Source organism: Dipodomys spectabilis, unplaced genomic scaffold (genome assembly GCF_019054845.1).
Source record: "Dipodomys spectabilis isolate Male_0828 unplaced genomic scaffold, ASM1905484v1 ptg000190l, whole genome shotgun sequence".
NCBI lineage: Eukaryota > Metazoa > Chordata > Mammalia > Rodentia > Heteromyidae > Dipodomys > Dipodomys spectabilis.
Genome location: NW_024870867.1, coordinates 3,843,144 through 3,862,829, shown reverse-complemented (window position 1 = coordinate 3,862,829; position 19,686 = coordinate 3,843,144). Strand labels below are relative to the sequence as shown.

General features: G+C 37.3%; 1 protein-coding gene and 1 pseudogene across 1 annotated transcript in view; one reads left to right on the top strand and one right to left on the bottom strand.

Moving 5' to 3' along the window:
- Ahr (aryl hydrocarbon receptor) overlaps positions 1-7,801 on the bottom strand; it is a 40,734-nt gene extending 32,933 nt beyond the window's left edge. Inside the window, exon 1 of the mRNA XM_042695797.1 lies at positions 7,171-7,801. Within this exon, the coding sequence (XP_042551731.1) occupies positions 7,171-7,235 (65 nt within the window). The 5' untranslated portion in view covers positions 7,236-7,801. The remainder of the gene's footprint in view (positions 1-7,170) is intronic.
- The window catches only part of LOC122121580, a 492,767-nt pseudogene that overhangs the window by 217,395 nt on the left and 255,686 nt on the right, over positions 1-19,686 (top strand).

Here is a 19,686-nt window from a genome sequence, read left to right as displayed (position 1 = left end):
TTGGTGTCTGGGAGTCGTGGTAAGCTCTGAGCTGGACCTGCACCCTCAGGCCTGGTTCGTTGTTGTTGTTTTATTTTTTTAATCAAACTGACTTTGGTGACTGAGAATATAAAAAAAAAACAGGGTAGGGTTTCCTAAATTTAAGATTCGGTCACCAGTGACTATATCACTCCTCTATTAATATCTTACAGCAGCCTGGGGCTTGTCCAAACTAGCTTGGCAAGACCGCTTCGCAAAGGTCTTTCTAGCCTATATCTATCTACCTGACTGGCTTCACTGTGTATAGCCAAAGTCTTCTTTGTCCATTCTACTCCAGAGCTATAATGTTTCTGATACCTATTAACATGTATTTCTGTGCTTTTAGGAAATCTGGTTCTGTCTTATCCATTTCAAATCCTTGCTCCAGATTTCTATGGTCTTTGGCTTACAATTTGGATAGCTATCCAACTCCATATGTCTTCTGAGTCATACACAAACGCCTAGTGTACCATTCCATTATGAAATATTCTATACAAAAAACTTTGAAAATGCTTATTCAGTTCTATTCCCTTTGCTTTTTAGTTTGTTTTACAGACAGAATGCATCACTTTTGCCTAGGTTGGTCTTGACCTACCAGCTACTGCCTCTACCTTTTGAGGAGCTGGGATTACAGTCACCGTAACACTTAGCCCTCGTCAAGAACTCCTGGTATTCTTGCAGTAACGATCATGAGCGATTCTGGAGGAGAATAATACAAATACTCCAGAGAGACAAGCTGATATGGAATAAAAAGTAACAGTAACTTAAATGTTATTTCTCTATGTAGTACACTGTCTTGTCACTGTACTGTACTCAATCTGGAACTATAATCCGAGGCTGGTTCTTTATACTATGTGTAACCATCTACTTCTTTCATGTATTTTTGTTACTTATGAAGCATTTAGCTTGAAATCACATTTCCAAAATTTAAGTATTAAGTGATCTAACTACATAGACTGTAAAATGTTGATGGAGTAAAGAAGTATCTGTGGCTCAATTTGTAGAGCAAAAATAGCCTTGAGAAAAAGCTTAGGGCCAATGTCTTGGCCCTGAGTTCAAGCTGCAAGACCGGCACATATACAAACTCACAAAAAGTATTTATATCTGAAAATAAATTATTTGAATAATAATCATTGAAAACAAGTTTTTACCAGGTGCTGAGGGCTCATGCTTGTAATCCAAGCTACTCAGGTGTCTGAGATCTGAGTATTTTGGTTCAAAGGCCGTCTGGAATATAAGACTCTGATCTCCAATTAACTGCCGGAAAACCAGAAGTGGAGCTGTGGCTCAAAATGGTACAGCACAAAAACACTCCTCAACAGAAAGAACACTGCTGGAGGAATGTCAATACCAAATTTCAATCTCTACTATAAAGCCATAGTAATCAAAACAGGTTGGTATTGGCATAAGAACAGACCTCAGGATCAATGGAATAGAATTGAAAATCCAGAAATGAACCCACAGACCTATAGCCATCTAATCTTCGATAAGGGAGCTAAAACAATAGAATGGAAGAAAGACAGCCTCTTCAGTAAATGGTGCTGGCAAAATTGGTTGACTACTTGTAGAAAACTAAAGCTAGATCCTTATATATCACCCTGCACCAGAATCAACTCCAAATGGATCAAAGACCTCGAAGTCAAAGCAGACACTCTGAAAGCATTACAGGATGGAATAGGAGAAACCCTAGGTCTCCTTGGCTCCGGCCGAAATTTTCTGAATAGAGACCCAGAAACACAACAAATCAAAGAAAGGTTGGACAAATGGGATTGCATGAAGTTGCAGAGCTTCTGCATAGCAAAGGACATAGCTAGCAAGATCAATAGAAAGCCCACAGATTGGGAGAAGATCTTCACTAGCCATACAACGGACAAAGGTCTCATATCTAAAATATACTTGGAACTCAAAAAATTAAATCCCCCAACAACAAATCCTCAAAGAAACAATTGCCCAATAAATAAGTGGGCGAAAGACTTGAAGAGAAACTTCTCTGAAGAAGAAAGAAGGATGGCCAATAGACACATGAAGAAATGCTCAACCTCCCTAGCCATAAAAGAAATGCAAATCAAAACAACATTGAGATACCACCTCACCCCAGTTAGAATGGCTATAATCAAGAACTCTAACAACAACAGATGCTGGAAGGGGATGTGGACAGAAGGGAACCTTACTTCATTGTTGGTGGGAGTGTAAACTTGTTCAACCACTTTGGAAAGCAGTATGGAGGTTCCTCAAAAGACTTCACATAGAGCTCCCCTATGACCCACCAATCCCACTTTTGGCATTTACCCAAATGTTTACAAACAAGACCACACTAAGGCTACCAGCACAACTATGTTTATTGCAGCATTATTTACAGCTAAGATCTGGAACCAACCCAGATGCCCCTCAGTAGATGAATGGATCAAGAAAATGTGGTATATATACACAACGGAATTCTATGCCTCCATCAGAAAGAATGACATTGCCCCATTTGTTAGGAAATGGAAAAACTTGGAAAAAATTATATTAAGTGAAGTAAGCCACCCAAAGAAACATAGGTCCCATGGTTTCCCTTATTTGTAATATCTAGTATATGTATGAGTCAAGCGGAAAAGGTCAGATAATGTGATGTTAGGAAAATGAACCCTTAGATATGTATTTTAATGCTTTTTTATTTCATGCATTTGTTTCTAACACATTTATAAGATTATCTCTTTGTTGCTTTGTATGTCCCTCCCCCACAGTGTAACCCCTGCTTTCACCATATTTGATGTCAGTATAACTTGTGGAGGAGATGGGGAAAAACAAGTCATTTAAGGATACAGGTGGACCTGTTGCAACAATGAGAAGTACAAGTTGTCATGTCCAAAACGAGCTTTACAACGTTGGTGCTGGGGGGGGGGGGATTGAGTGGGGGGATAGGGGGGAGGCTGGGAAGGGATGTGAAGGGTAAACAAAGGAGGCTGCAATGCTTGATAAGAAATGTATGCATTATCCTGCCTATGTAATTGAAACCCCTCTGTACAGTATGTTCACACACAAAAAAAATAAAATTAAATAAAAAAAAATGGTACAGCACTAGCCTGAGCAAAAAGAGCTCAGGAATATAACCCATGCCACGAATTCAAGCCCCATGACATACAAAAGAAAAAAAAGTTTTCAAAAGAGAAGTAGGTAGCAAATCAAAGATCTAAAGAGGAAAGCATGAATGACAAATATGAGATGAGCAAGTACTAGCCAAATATGGGAAACAGCAAATAGGTTCTTTCAGCCACTATTAGATGGCTAACAGGGGAAAATAGGAAATCTCTAGAAGCCACAGGGCCCCCTATGAGTCAATGATGTTCACCTGGGTTTACTGTGAAGTTAGTAAAAAGGTGAGGTTTGGAGCCAAAAGATGTGTCCTCCAATATCTAATCGAAGATTTTTACTTTCTTCCTGGGTAATTTTTAATGTGAACCATGGGTCCCCATCTATTAAACCTAAATACAATATTCTTTGTACTACCATAAATATGAAATAAATTATGTATATAAAGCACCATGCTCAATACTAAGTAGTATGAGAGTATGTGCAAATATAGACAATAACTTTGTTATGCTAAACCACCACACAAAAAATGCTTTTAAATGTGGAAGTAGATAGATAGACTGTGGTTAAAGATCTCATGGTACTTATGTCTAAGTAACTGTCTTAACTAAACACATGGACAAGCACAAGCTAAGTAAGTTTATTCATTGGGGAAGTAAAGTGGCATGCTTTGGCTGTAGCAGTAAGAACATAACTATATACTCCCTCTTACTGTTTCACAGAAGTCTTTGTGCCATGGTATGTAAGCTAACAGTATTGAATGAACAGAGCTATGTTTCCATCTCCCTGGTATCTTGTACAATGTTCACATTTATAAAGTGCTTATGTTTTAGTAATTTCAGTTATAACAGAAGCAGTGCAGTAGATTGTCCTGTTCTATCCACAAAGGACCTTGACCAAATCCGCAACATGAGGGAACTTTTGTTAGTTTAAATTCAGTCTTCTTTGGCCATTTAATGCTGTCTATATCTAAACACTTTCACTTACTTCACTTCATCACTTGCATTGTGTAGGAGTTCCCCAAGCTACAATGTATAAACTCTTAAACATAGCTACTTGAAAGAAAAACAATGATGAAACTTCAAAAATTATTTTGTAACTGAAAAGACTCATTAGTAAGCATTATATAATGGAAGTAACAAAATTCAGTAGTTTGTATTACATATACAATGTTTAAGATGTTGAAATAGAATAAAATGAAATTCAGCACAGTCAGAAAGACAATGCTTTTATATTATGCTAATATTAGCAGTATTTTAATAACATAAGAGTTTTAACAGGAGATCAACTAATGCTCCAGTCCTGACATCTCTTGAAAGCTAGCTTTATTGTCACTATTGCCGGTATTGTCTTTAGATAATACCATTTACAGATGCCATTTATCTAGTACAAAATACTTGCCAAAATTAAGTGCTAACTTTGTAGAAGTATGGTAAAATGAAATAGCATTAAGACATTTCAGCTATTAACAAAACTCCAAACTATAATCAAAGCTATTATCACTAGCAATAAAAAAAGCTTCTATTAATTCTAGAATGGGTTTTCAACTATCTTTGTGAAACAAAATAAAAATACATAAAGCATCCATCTCTAAATAGAATAAAACAAGAACAAGATTTAAGGAAAAATTTTTACTTTTTTTGAGCAGATTTACTAAATATAGATCATTCAAAAACCAGCTTTGAAATTTTCTTCTTAAAGAATATGGATTTCATGCAAGATTGCTTCAGATACTTTAACTTGCTTTATTCTAAAGAGAATGGAAACAGTCAATCTACTATACAAGAGGTACTTTCCTGAAATTAAACACATTCAAAATACATTCTTGTATAGGTAATTTTTCAATGTGAGACCTGCCACTAGAGGGAGTTTCTTTTGCTCAGTATTGAAAGAGCTTCAAGTTAAAATTGTGTCATCCTATCTTATTCTCTAATCTTATAGAATCATATATCTGAATAGCCCCTTTTAAAACAGTTCCATAATTATACTGTCATATATCTTCTCTGTAAGTAAAATAAAATGTCACTTAATGGGTCAACGTTAAGTAGATCTGAACAGCATTTTCAGCTTAAGCAAGATGTATTTTCCCCACTGTTGGCATGGCTTAGGCCTCATTAGCCACACACTAGTAGTTTAATTTAGAGACTCCTTTTAAAGTTTAATAGCCTCATTCTTAGACTTAACTTCAAGGAACTTCATTATAAAGTCGGTTATTGTTCCTTTGGGTAAAAATAAGTTAAAACATTCTCACTTGGTAATGTAACTACCAACACAAGTCTTTTAGTGACATTAAAGTATGATTAGAAGCAATGAATGTTGCTCAATAAACCAAAGATAGTTCTCAAATAAACACCTACCTAAATAAAATAAACAAGGAAAATATGATAGATATATTCTAAGGAATTATTAAATACAAGTATAATAAAGCCTGAGGAATCAATGATATTTTTAATAGAAGCACATCTTACTTAAAAATGTAGTAAAGTAAAAAGGCAAGGTGTTTTTTCATATTAACTAGAAACCAAAAATATTAAACTTATGATGAAAAAAATTACACTTATGTTGAACATAAAATTAAACTGACTCTGTATATAAATCAATTAATCTTTTTTATAACATACTGTCTGAAACTCAAGTGTCTTAAAAAAAATCTATCATGGAGATTCTTAAGATTTTTTTTTTGTCCATACACCCGTGATTACCTCTACTATATATTGTTCTAAAAACATAGTTGTATTAATAAATAAATGCACTAGGCATTGGAAAAATCTGTTTTAACCATCAACAAAGTCTATTTAGATACACATATTTAAATGATAAGCAGTATCACCAAGATAGGAAATTGCTAACTGAGCAATATTCTTGTTAATAGATGTACCATGAAACTTCCAAATTTTAATCAAGCTAGTAAGCATGAGCATTCCGTTAATGTCAATTTGTAAGTCCAGATCAGAGGAACTACAATAGTTGAAATTCTTAATACTGCCTAAAAAACAATGCAACGTATAAGATTTTAAGTAACTGAGCTGTTATTTTTCTGGTTCACATGTAGTATAGTCCAATGTTGGCAAAACGCACACTTTTTATTTCCTCTGTGTAAGCATTTAAATGTTTTTTTTTAATTGTTTAGAGAAACTTGAAAAACATTGATGAGAGAAAGAAATTCAAAAACAGTCATTGCAAATCCATTAATACACTTATGTCACAAAAGGAAATGTCTCCAGTGTGATTCTTTCCTACAAAATTTTTGAAGTGTTTCCTATCACATAAATTACTCCACCAAAACGAACAAACAAAAAAAGAAGTTTGCTCATCACTCTACTAGAATTGACAAAAATTCTGAATGGAAAAAGAAATTACAGGTAGATACTAGGAGTAAAAAATTTTTTTCTCAATAAATTTCCAACTCTAAGTCTTCTAAGCCCATATACAAAAAGAAAAAAAGAAAACTTCCCAAAAAGAAGATTAAAAGTACCACCAAATCCTCCACTGTGACATACCAAACCACTGAACTCTCCTTCCTGCTACCATCCTTACACACCTCACTTGGATCACCACCAAAAAATAAGAAGAATCACTGCCTAATAAGTAAATTAGAGCTCAACAGAAATCCCAGTTGCTATGGACAGAAAAAATACCTTTCAGAAACCCTCAGCCCCTTCCTTCACCCCCACCCCAAACTTTCTACCCAGAATCATAATCAAGGCTGTCCTCTAAGCTACCTAACCCACGGGATATTTCGGGTGGTGAGGGATTGCAAGGCAGGCTTAGGCTAAGTAATCCAGGAGCACCCACAAGGCAGGCCGTATGGACATGTGTACGGATGTGCATCGGAACACGCATATACACATACATACATGTACATATGCGCCTATATATTTAGAGTAAGAACTGAAAACGGGAAAATTCACGTCCTGGGTTTCCACAACTGTCCGGCCAGCCTCAATCTCGCGGGCTAGGTGCAGACCCGACCGGATTCCCCCACGGGATGGCGGGGATGGGTGGGGGGGTCGCGCCGCCCGCCCCGCGCGCCCGCGCGCACAGCCCCCCCCCCCCCCCCAGTCCACTCGGGTCACTCACGTTTTCTGCACCGGCTTCCGCCGCTTGCGACTGGCATAGGTGATGTTGGCGCTGCCGCTGTTCATTGTGTCCAGACCCGCGGCGGCTCCCTTCTCAGGCACGAGCAGCCCGGTGTCCCGGACCCAGCGACGGCCGGCGCCGCGTCCCGAGGAGCCGCGCCCGCTCCACCTGCGTCCGCCCGGGAGGGAGCGAGGCCGCCGCGCCCCGCGCGCCCGGCTCCCGCAGCCCGCGCGCGTCCAGGTGAGCCGCCCGGGCCTGGCGCGGGGGGCCGAGGGGCGGAGACCCGAGAGCCGAGAGTCGCAGGTGCCGTCCACGCCCCGCGAGGCGGCGCGGGCGGCGCGGGCGCCTGGGCGAGTACTCGGAGTCCGGGCCGGGGTCGCGCACGGTGGCGCCGCGCCCCGCGCCCCGCGCCGCGGCCCCGAGGGCGAGGGAGGCGCCGAGGTGCTGCTCCCCGGGCTTCCCGGGTCCCCGGTGCTTCCCGCCGGCCGCAGTCCCGGCTGCCACTTGCTTCCGTCCGGTCACAGGGCTGCCCCTGGGTTGGCACTGGCGGGGCCCCGGCACGTTCTCGGGACCCGACGTCGAACGGACTCGGCAGACGCGGCCTCCCGCCGCGGCGCGCACCAGCTGAATAACAGAAGCGCCCCCGACCCCTCGCCGGCCCCGCCCCGCCTTGATCCCTCGAGGCCCCGCCCACGGACTTAGTCCCGCCCACATTGCTTTTCGATGAAGGGTCCTCCCTTACTTCAGGACGTAATGACGTAAGGCGTCATGGCACCCTTCGGTAGCCATCTTTGTGAGGTCCAGCGGGGGCTCCCTAGGTGGACTTGTGCCCTAGCTGGGAACGAGATGTGGCAGCAAATCACTTCTAGACAAACTCTTTGTATCCAGGCTGTGTCGAGATAGGACAAGCACTGTAACTGGAGTCAGCTAACTTGTGGCCAAGAATACAGAAAACTGGAAGATAACCAGTAGTACTGTGAGTGTTTGGGGTGGTTGGTTGGGTCTTAAGAATTCTTGTGTTTTTTTAATTGCATTTATTTGTTTGTCTGTTTGTTTGTTATTGCTGGTCCTTGGGCTAGAACTTGGCCTGGGCGCTGTCCCTGAGATTATTTTGCTCAAGGCTTACACTCTACCACTGGAGACACAGCTCAACCTCTGGCATTTTTGCTGATTTATTGGAGATAGGAGTCTCATGAACTCTCTTGCCCAGGTTACCTGGAACTGTGATCTTCCAGTCTCAGCTTCCTGAGCCACCACCACCTAGCTATTTTTCTTTTTAAATTATATTTAAGTAATTATACAAAGGAATTTCAGTTCAAAAAATAAATGTTAAGTGCAATGCATCTTGGTCAATGTCTCTTTCTGTACCTATACCCTCAAGTTACAGGGTTCCATTTTCATCTGTGTACATCGCATATTATGATTATATTCACCTACCATTCTTCTCCAACTGACACTTTGAATGTAAAGGTAGTGAGGAACCTTCAGAATAGCTTTCCTCTCTCTCTCTCTTTTGTATCATCACTACAATAGACAATACAATACTCTCCACTTAGAGTTTATAAGGAAGGAAGAGTTGAAAGGAAGCATAGGAACATTTAGGGTAAGCATTTAGGGAATGAGCTACTTGGGGTACTAAGTAGTCTAGCATGATTGAAGAGAAGTTGGATTCACATTATTGCTGGAATAAGTAATAGAATTGGAAAGAAAACAGGAGATGATGCACAGAAATTTTAGGAACATACCTTACAGCCTTGATGAAGAGTCTAGATATTATTCTGTGAGCAATAGAAGACTAATAAAGGTATCCATTATTTAAGTAACCTTCTGAGGTCGCGGAAAAGTCACTCTGGGAATAAGATGCAAACTATTCCTCAGGAATAAGACTGATTGCAGAGTTAGGAAGTTATTTAAGAAGTTGATGAAATGGTCTAATGGATAATCGAAGTAGTAGGCCCAATAGGATAAGAGAAGACATTGCTGATGATATCAGAAATGGGCAATGAGAGCGTGAGAGAGTGAAAACAAGAATGACTTCAACAGTTCTAATACTACCTGTTCTGTTAGCCAAGATAGTTAATATGGAGAAGTATGTTTGCTTGTAGAAGCCAGATGGCACCCAGATTAAGAAAAAAATTCCTAAATGATATGCAAATGCATATTTAAAAATAGCTTCAGAAGCTAGATGTTAATGTCTTATGCTTGTAATCCTAGCTACTCAAGGAGGCCGAGATCTGAGGATCGCAGTTCAAAGCCAATCCTAGACTGGAAAACCCTGAGACTCTTATCTCCAAATAGCCACCAAAAAGCCTTAAGTGGAGCTAAGGCTCAAGTGATACAGTGCTAGACTTGAGCAAAAAAGGCTCAGGAGCAGCCCTCAATCCCTGAGTTCAAGCCCCAGAACCAGCATGTACACACACACACACACACACACACACACAGTTTCAGGCCATTCCATGTTGGGCCATTAATTTGGCACCTAAAACTCAGTGTGTTACAAAAGTTAAATTCATAATTTATAGACATTCTATCATTGACCTTAATATTCTCCATATTTTCTTCAGACTAACCTAAGAATTATCTTAAATTCCTCTATAACTAGATGACAGATAGATAGATGTACTGAACTTTTATAGTATCCATAATTCATTTCCTGCACCTGTTATCTAGTAATAGAATGTTCAGCTCAAATGCCAACTCATTCAGGACTCTTTAGCTGATAACACACACACACACACACACACACACACACACACACACACATATCATTGTCTTGTATATATTAATATCAAAAGATATTATGGGAGTACTTTTTATGTGCCAAGAATCACTAGAGAGTGACAAAAAAACCCCAAATATATCACATTCCCAGTCATTAAGAACATAAGGAATGTCATAAATATTAGGATGGGAAAGTATTCAAATCTGTATTATATAGTGAAGAATTCCGTGTTATGTAGTGGATTAAGCTGATCAAGCATAGAAAGATTTTCCCTAAGAAAATGGTTAAATCGAAGTCTGAATACTGAATACTGAGTATTTCTTCTGGCAGGAAGTAGCCTGAAAATTATGAGGAACTACAAGGAGTTTAGTATATTCAGAAAGAGACATCAAACATGTTTCAAAGAATCACCACATCTGCAAGATGTGGAACAGATTACAGAGAGAGAAGTAGAGTAGATTGGATTGAGAAAACTGTCAGACAAGCTGGAAGATGTTGATAGAAGATAAAGATAAGCACATGGAGACAATTTAATAGATTTGATGGATGTTTGGGTGATATTACAAAAGAGGTTATGGAACAGCAAGGGAAAAGGATGTATCAAGAATGTGTTCTGGACTATGTATCTGACTGGGCAATAATGACACCCAAGCTAGTGGATGCAGAAACTTGCTTCAAACTTCAGTTAGAATTACCTCTGAAACATCTAAGAAAAGTTGTTGAGTAGCCAACTCAAAGAAGCATAAAATATGGTCATATGTACATCGCTATTGAGCCATTGTGATCTGCTAGGACTATCCTAGACATATACTCATTATTACAAACGAGGGAAACCATGGAGCCTATATTTCTTTGCGTTTGGTTTATTTCACTTAACATTTCCTTACAAATGGGGCGATGTCATTCTTTTTGGTGGAAGCATAGAATTCCATCGTGTATATATACCACATTTTCATGATCCATTAACCATATCAGATGTACTATGTGAAATGAACTCCAAGATATGGAAACAAGCAGTTTTTTCTTTGTTGTTGTTGGTTTTAATGTACTATGTGAAGTTATTTCTTTTTTTTTTTTCTTGCATTTTTTTCCTTTTGTCCCCTATGGTTTATCCCTTGCTGTCACTGTATTTGATTTGGGGACCCTGTGTATTGTATATATGTTTAGGGAAGGGAAAGGGGAACAACAAAATGGTGAGTCAAAGGACAAAGGGCAAATTAATGCAACAGTGATACAAGACAGCATGTTGGAAATGAACTGTACAACTTGGGGGGAGGGAAAGTGGAATAATTAGGGAGGAGGTAACAATGTTTGACAAAATATGTACTAACTACCTTATGTATATAACTGTAACCCCTCCATACATCAATGTGGCAGTAAAAGTAAAAAAGAAGTATAAAATATAAATTCAAAAGTCATCTGCATGTAGTTTACAATGAAGAGAGCTTGGAGGTGATATGTAGGAAAAGAATAAGTAGTAGTAAGCCCTGAAGAATTTTAAAGTCTCTGAACTCTGTGTCTAATGGCTGGGTAGAAGATAATGGATAAGCCAAAAAGACTGGAAAAGGACATTCCAGAGTGGTGACAAGAAAGTAAGAGAACTAGTGTCAGGAGAAGAATGTATAGAACTGTTGGAAGTGGTTGATAAGTGCTATTGAGAAATTTAGATAAAATGAGAAGTGAATGTGACTCTTTCTTTGGCTTCACATCAGCCATGGATAACTTTAATGAATGTTGTGTTTGGTAGAGCAATAGGCCTGAAAGTCACATTGAGTAGATTATAATATTGAGTTGCAAATGAATCAAAAGTAATGAAAACTGGATTTAAAAAGTTGACAGTGAATGAAAGAGATGAATAGCAGACAGGAGTAAAGACATTTCGCTTTAGTTTAGTTTTGTTTTGGAGTTGGATGTAGTGGGGCACACCTATAATTCCAGCTACTAGAATTTGAGGCCAGCCTGGGCCACATAGTGAGACCCTGGCTCAAAATAATGACCATTGCTTGTTTTGGCTTTTTAGTGAGCAATATTTCAGCAGGAACAAAAGAGAAAGAGAGAGGGATTGGGGAGAGAGAAGGAGGAAAGCTGGGAGGGGAGAGGGGAGAGATTTACCATGTTAACTAAGGAAAAACACTAGTAAAGAAACAATAGATATTAATGATAGTAGAAACAGGAGGGAATGAGCACAAAAGCATCAGTGGGAGATTAGAGGGTAGATAGTATTAGAAATAGCTCTTCAAGGGTTTAGTATTCCAACTGGTCCACAGCTTCTTCTGAGAGCTATAAGAAATGCTGAATCACTGGGCACCGGTGGCACATGCCTGTAATCCTAGCTACTCAGGAGGCTGAGATCTGAGGATTGCAGTTCAAAGCCAGCCTGGACAAGAAAGTCCATGAGATTCTTATCTCCAATAAATCACCAGAAAACCGGAAGTGGCACTGTGGCTCAAGTGGTAGAGTGCCAGCCTTGAGCTGACAAGCTGAGGGACAGTGCCCAGGGCCCAGAGTTCAAGCCCCATGACCGCCAAAAAAAAAAAAAAAAAAAAAAAAAAGCTGAATCTCTGAGTGTCCTTATTGAGTGTGAAGCTGAATTTAACAAGGTTTTCCAGATCATTCAGAATCAACAAGAATGAGTGAAATATAGTAGATTGGTAAAACTTGTACCCAAAATATGAACATGTGAAGGGATGCATAAGCATGAGCTACAAAGAAACAGGTGTTTCTTTGAGTCTGGCTTACTTCACTTAATATAATTTTCTCCAAGTCTTTCCATTTCCTAACAAATGGGGTGGTGTCATTCTTTCTGATGGAGATACATATATATATATATATATATATATATATATATATATATATATATATATATATATATATATATATAAATGGGGTGATGTCATTCTTTCTGATGGAGATATATATATATATATATATATATATATATATATATAAAATCACATTTTCTTGAGCCATTCATCTACTGAGGGGCATCTGGGTTGGTTCCATATCTGAGCTATGGTGAATAATGCTGTGATAAACATAGTTGTGCTGGTAGCTTTAGAAACATAGGTCCCATGGTTTCCCACACTTGCAGTAACTAGTATAAGTCTAGGATAATCTTACCAGACAAGCAGAAAAGGTCAAAAGCTATGTACATATGACTATATAAGATGATGCTAAGCGAAATGAACCCCAAGATAGGGACACAAGAGCTTTTAACTTTGTAGCTGTTGCTTTTAATGTATTATGTGATTTTTTTGTTTCTTTTGTATGTGCTTTCCCCAAGATATAACCCCTGTTTTAACTGTATTTGAGTCTGGTGCCCTGCATCTTGTATATACATTCTTCCTAATTTGGGGAGGGGAAAGGAAATAACAAAATGCTGAAACAAGGATACAGTTTGACCCATTGTAACAATGAGATGTATAAGACACTATGTTGAAAATGAACTTTACAACTTGGGGGTGGGGGAAGGTGTTGGGGAGGTGGGAAGGGAAGGGATGGTAGGGGGAAAACAAAGGAGAAGGTAACAATGCTCAATAGGAAATATACTCATTACCTTACTCATGTAACTGTACCCCCTCTGTACAGTATCTTTACAATAAAAATATATAAAAGAAACAGGTGTATATTGTGGTTGGTAGATATATTTGCATAACATAAAATAAAAGTCATCTGCAAAGTGGCAACAAGAAGGTGATAGAAAATAACAAGGCACCATTTTGTAAAGCTTATCTGAAATAAGTTCAGTTTAAGGCAAACAAACAAAAACCCCAAAGAGAACATTGTATAATCTTATAATCTTTGAACATTGTTGTTTATAGGTTAGCAATTCTAAGTTCATGGAGAAAATGTCTCTCAATTACTTTCTCTTTCATTTCTGCATCTCTGTATAAGCCATACAGAGCCATTTTGTTCTGGAATTTATAATGTATAAACGGTATAATTTTCTCCTAGTTTACTCACTGTTAGGACAAAAAGGCACATAAAAGCTTAATTTATTGATTCGGAAGCATAAAACTTCTGATCATAAAAGGGATATACTAAATCCAATAAAAATAATCTTAATATGGTTATTTTTAAGTCTATACCTTTTAAGGTTGTTAGCTATCTGTTATAATCATTTATATCTTTTTTTTTTTCTGGTCGTGGGGCCTGAACTCTGGGCCTGGGCACTGTCCCTCAGCTCTTCAGCTCAAGGCTTGAGCCACAGTGCCTCTTCTGGATTTTTCTGCTTATGTGGTGCTGAGGAATTGAACCCAGGGACTTACGTATGCAAGGCAAGCACTCTACCACTGAGCCACCTTCCCAGCCCGACAATCACTTATAGCTTATTTTGTCCTATTTTCCCACTTTTAGTTTCTGTTTGAATTATTTTTCATTATCTAGAATTCATACCATATTACATATGGTGGTAGAGATGGAGAAAATGTCATAGATTTGATAAGTATTTGGGAGATATTAGAAAAGAGGCTATATAGCAATCTTATATAGCAAGTTATATAGCAAGAATGAAATACATTATCAAAGTTCCAGAATTTATCTAATTTCAATAGTGGCATAATGAACTTCCCTTATCATTTTTCTTTGTGTGCTGGTACTGGGCCTTGCACTTCCCCACTGGCCTTTTTTGTTTTTTTCAGAATAACTGACAGTTCCAGATGAGCTGTGCCTCCAGTCCAACATTTTTCTGGTTAATTGGAATTAAAATCTCATGGACTTTTCTACCTAGGCTGGATTTGAATCTTGATCCTCAGTTCTGAGCTTCCTAGAATTATATGTGTGAGCCAACAGCATCCAAGTCAACATTGTTTGCTTAGAATGTCAATAAAGCTTACCTTTAGCAAAAAAGTATATTTTAAAAATATGAACTGACAGTTTCCAGAAACCATTGCTTTCTACGTCTAATTACCTCTGGGATCTGAGGATCGTGGTTCAGAGCCAACCCTGTCAGTAAAGTCTGTGAAACTCTTAACTCCAATTAACCACCAGATAACCAGAAGTGGTACTATGACTCAAAGTGATAGAGCTCTAATCTTGAGCAAAAGAACTCAGTGGCAGCGCCTAGGCACTGAGTTCAAGCCCCACGATTCACAATATGATTTTGGCACCCTTCTAAAATATTAAGTTTTCTATGGTCAATCTTTAGGTAGCAAAATGGTTTTTTGTCTCATAACAATTTGCTTCAAAGAGCCCATAGCAATTTCACTATTTCTGTGTGCACTCACACACACACCAGCCCAAGGGTTTGAACTCAGGCCCTGAGTACTGTCTCTAAACTTCTTTTGCTCAAGGCTAGAGCTCTATCACTTGAGCCACAGCTCCATTTAAGGAGTTTTTGGTGATTAATCAAGGGTAAGAGTCTCATGGGCTGTCCTCCAATCACAATCTTCAGATCTCAGCTTCCTGAGTAGGTAGGACTATAGGTATGAGTGGCTGGTGACTAGTTTTGTTTGACTATTTTAATTAGTTGAATTACTTCTGAGATTTCAGATGTAGCTATCCATCTGCTCATTTGGGATATACATAACAATATGTTTTCTTTCATTGAAAGTCATAATACTGAACAAAATGCAGATCCAATACATTTTTTAAAGATAAAAGTATTTTAATTTGTTTTAACAGCAATAACAAAGCTTAAAAGGGGCTGGAAGTGTGACTTTCCTCTCTGTAGAGAGCTTGCCTACCACATGTTAAGTGCCTGGATTCAATCCCCAGCACCAGAACAAAAAAAAAAAAAAATACTGGAAATCATGGTTTATAATCCATAATTTAAGTTGTCTAAACTTTACAAGTATAGCACAATACTAATGCATATAAAACTCCCAAATATATTTTCTTGAAAAACATTTAACCTGGCAACTTTAAAAAGTACCGAGGTCAATGTTCTACTTCTAGAGATTTTCATTCGAATTTCTTTGACTTGTACATAGTCTGGGACTGTATGAAAGATAATATATTTTGATTGTGTTGGAGAAGATCTTATTCTTAGAAATGTACATTCTTAGAAATGTAGAATGTACATTGCAGTACATTCATCCAGATATTTGTTGTATTCCTTTAACTTTTTCATACAAGGAATATCTTTGTAATTAAACTTAAAAAAAAAAAGAGGGAAATATTTACTCTCCAACTTAAAATTCAGAGGAAAAATAAGTAGTTAAGGACCAAAGTTGTTTTATTAGGAGGTGAGGTCAGCCACACAGATTTTACATGAAATATTTAAAACTGGTCAGATGCTTGATATTACAGGAAACAGATGGAAGATAAATGAAAGAGCACTGAAATGAATTTCCTGTGTTCCTCTAGTTTGAGAAGAGTCAGAACTCCAAATCTCCAATCTCTATGTCAGTAAACTGAAGGTCATATGCATAGTTAGTTGTGCAGTTCAAGAATTTAACTCATTTATGCTCACCACAAAGTATTAATTTTGTTGTGTTCACCAGTTGTATGCAATAAAATACTAGTCGTTTCTAATAAAATGTTTTCATTTGTGCTGATGCCTAAGAAACATTTTTACTCACTCTGTATATACTTCACTTCCATAAGTCTTTATAATGCAGAAGTGGTCACTATCAGTGAAATCTTTCACATTAATGCTGGGCAAAACAGTTGCTATAAATAATACTTTAGGGACCCCTCCTCACAGTCTATACCAAGCACAGAAAAATCTGCCATTACCTGACTGGTAGGTTGATAGTGACAGATCTGGTTACATATTTAATAAAAGGGATATAGCTGAAGGTGGAGTGTCCTGTAAAGCAACATGTTCTCCACCCAACCTTTCCCTCCCAAAACAAGAAGTCAGAGTATTCCTTGTAAAACTTAATATTTTAGCTGAGTGGCTTTCCTGTCTGCCTATGCAGAGGTAAGAAGCTCTGGTGGGAATGGGTTTCTAGGTTTCAATGTATTGCATGTTCATGAGCAAATTCCTTACATTCTTTCAGTTTTTGCTTTAATTTGTATCCATTCAGTTAGTCAAGAATATATGCATATAATCACAAGGACCTGGAGGACAGCTCTCCTATGTAGAGAGCCTATGAGAAGCCCCCCAGTTATAACTCCAGCACAGAAAATAAATACATAGCTGTATAAAGAAATAGAATCACATAAAGCAAATGTATTTCAGAACAAAAAATGTAAAACAAATAATTGTTTGTGTTAATTGGTATTTAAAGATATTAAATAGAATATTTTATAATATAAATCTACTTAAACTTCAAAACCTAAAGTTCTCAAATATTTAACTTTTTAGAAAGCTGTACTTCTTTCCATATTATTTACTTAAGTACATTTTGTGAGTGGTCATATTAGTGCCAAACATTTATATGATTTTTCTAATGCATTTAACCATTGGGGGAGGAGAGAAATCTTTTAGTAAAATCACTACTCTGAAACCTGTTTGAATGAGTAGTCAGCTGACTATAGAAAATATATGAAAGACATAGAATACAAACTTTAATTTTTCCTAGTATAGTTGAAGAGCTCCAACTCAAATATATTAACTTCAGTAAACAAGTAATCAACAAAATAATGATAGGATAGGATAACACAATTCTCCAAATCATTTTGTTTCAGTTATAGGATTGGCTAGTGTATAGTATAATAAAAGTTGACATTATGATAAGATTTCCTTGGTATCTTTAAACATGCCCTACATGAAAAATTATAAAGGAAATAGACTTAGATATACCAGATTATACTTTAAAAGCCATTTTTTTCATTCTCAAAGTCTTAACCAATTATAAAGTAGGTTGTGGTTTTTAGGCACCCAAACTGTCTTCATTACTAAATGTCATTATTATCAGTCAACCTAAAGAAGATATTTTTCAGCAGTAACATGAGAAGTACTTAATAGTTATAACTTAATAACCATTTCCCCATTTTTTAACATTCTCATAAAGAGAGAAGTATATACTAAGAAGGAAATTTTATACTTTATTAAACTAAGGATTTTATATAATTACATCTTAAGGTTCAAATCTCTAGCCCTTTTTTTTTTTTTTTTTTGCCGGTCATGGGGGACTGAACTCTGGGCCTGTCCTTCAGCTCTTCATCTTAAGGTTAGGGCTCTACCACTTCCAGCCTTTTCTGGTTATGTGGTGCTGAGGAATCAAACCTAGGGCCTCATGCATGCAAGGCAGACACTCTACCACTGAGCCACCTTCCCAGTCCCCTCAAGCAATTTTTTAAAAATTTGGTTGGGAAACTACATATCTAAATAAGTGACTAGAACAGCCTCATTAATTTGATAGTAGTAGTGACTGTAAAACAGTAATTTCTGATTTCTCATGTTGAAAAGAGTAAAGCAAATATATAGAAAATACATATCTATATATACATATATTACATATATCCATATATGACATATATCATCTGGTTTTACACATTTTATCAAATTCTTTTTAATATACAGAACTGTACATTATTTTGTACATTAGGAAAAAATGCAAATTACAGGCTGGGATGTAGCTCAGTGGCAAAGCGCTTGCCTAGCAAGTGCAACGTCCTGGTTTCAATCCCCAGTACCAAGAAAGAAAAGACAAAAAAAATACAGTTAAAAAACAAACAAAAAAAATGTAAATTACTAGATTTACCTGTGCTTAGACTTAAGTATCAATACCAGGCTAAAATTAATTTCATGGAAGGAAGAAAATAAATGCAGGTATGACCAAATAGTGTATTGAAAAACAAATACAGAAAGAAAATAACATGAAGTGTTTTTAAATTAGCATTTATTAGAATCATCTATCTATACCTCATCACTTTAAGAATGCCATTACTCTTCACATACTGTTTTGATACCAAATTATAACTTTTCTTAAAGCAAGTTGTTTTAAATTAGTTGTTTTAAATTTAAATGAGCATAACCAATTACATGTATGTAAAATTATATGTTCATTATACATATATAATCATCATTGTTAATTTCCTTTAACTTTCAGGAATTTATAGCTTATTGACTCTGATCATTGCTTAGATAGATAAATAGATAGCTAGATAGATGTATATATATAGAGAGAGAGATATATGGATATTTGTGATAATTGACAGTGACCTATTTTTAAAGTGATCTTTCTTCCACTTTACTGTAAAAGACATTTTAAAGAAAAATATGATATGCTATTATACTTTAAATTTATTTTTCCTAATTTGAATAAATTTAAGTGAAATTTAACCTTTTGAATTTTCTACATAGTAAATGAGAAGAAGTATTCATTCCTGCAATCTCTTTCTCTGAGTGTATAACACACACACACACACACACACACACACACACACACACATACACACACATCTATAATCTTTCAGGAGTGAAAAGTTTTAGTTTTTTACAAAAAGTAGGTTCCAATAACAGAAATGTTCATATTTTTTCCTTAAGATCAATTGTATACTTTTGGAAAGCCTCTAACATTTCTCTCTGGGATAGTCACAACTTTCACTATTTTCTATGCTGAATATAAGCACTTGTTTTGGCTGGAAATATGTCTAATTTTTGATTCAGTCTCTGTAATCAATAGATTGACAAAGTCCATCTTTGGGGGCTAGGAAGGTGGCTCAGTGGTAGAGTGCTTGCCTTGCATGCATAAGGCCCTGGGTTTGATTCCTTGGTACTACATAAGCAAAAAGAAAAAAGCAGAAGTGGTGCTGTGGCTCAAGTGGTAGAGTGCTAACCTTGAGCTGAAGAGCTGAGGGACAGCACCCAAGCCCAGAGTTCAGGCACCACGACTGGACCCCCCCCCCAAAAAACCCCAAAAAAGTCCATCTGTGATATTAGTAGAACTTAACCCACTGAA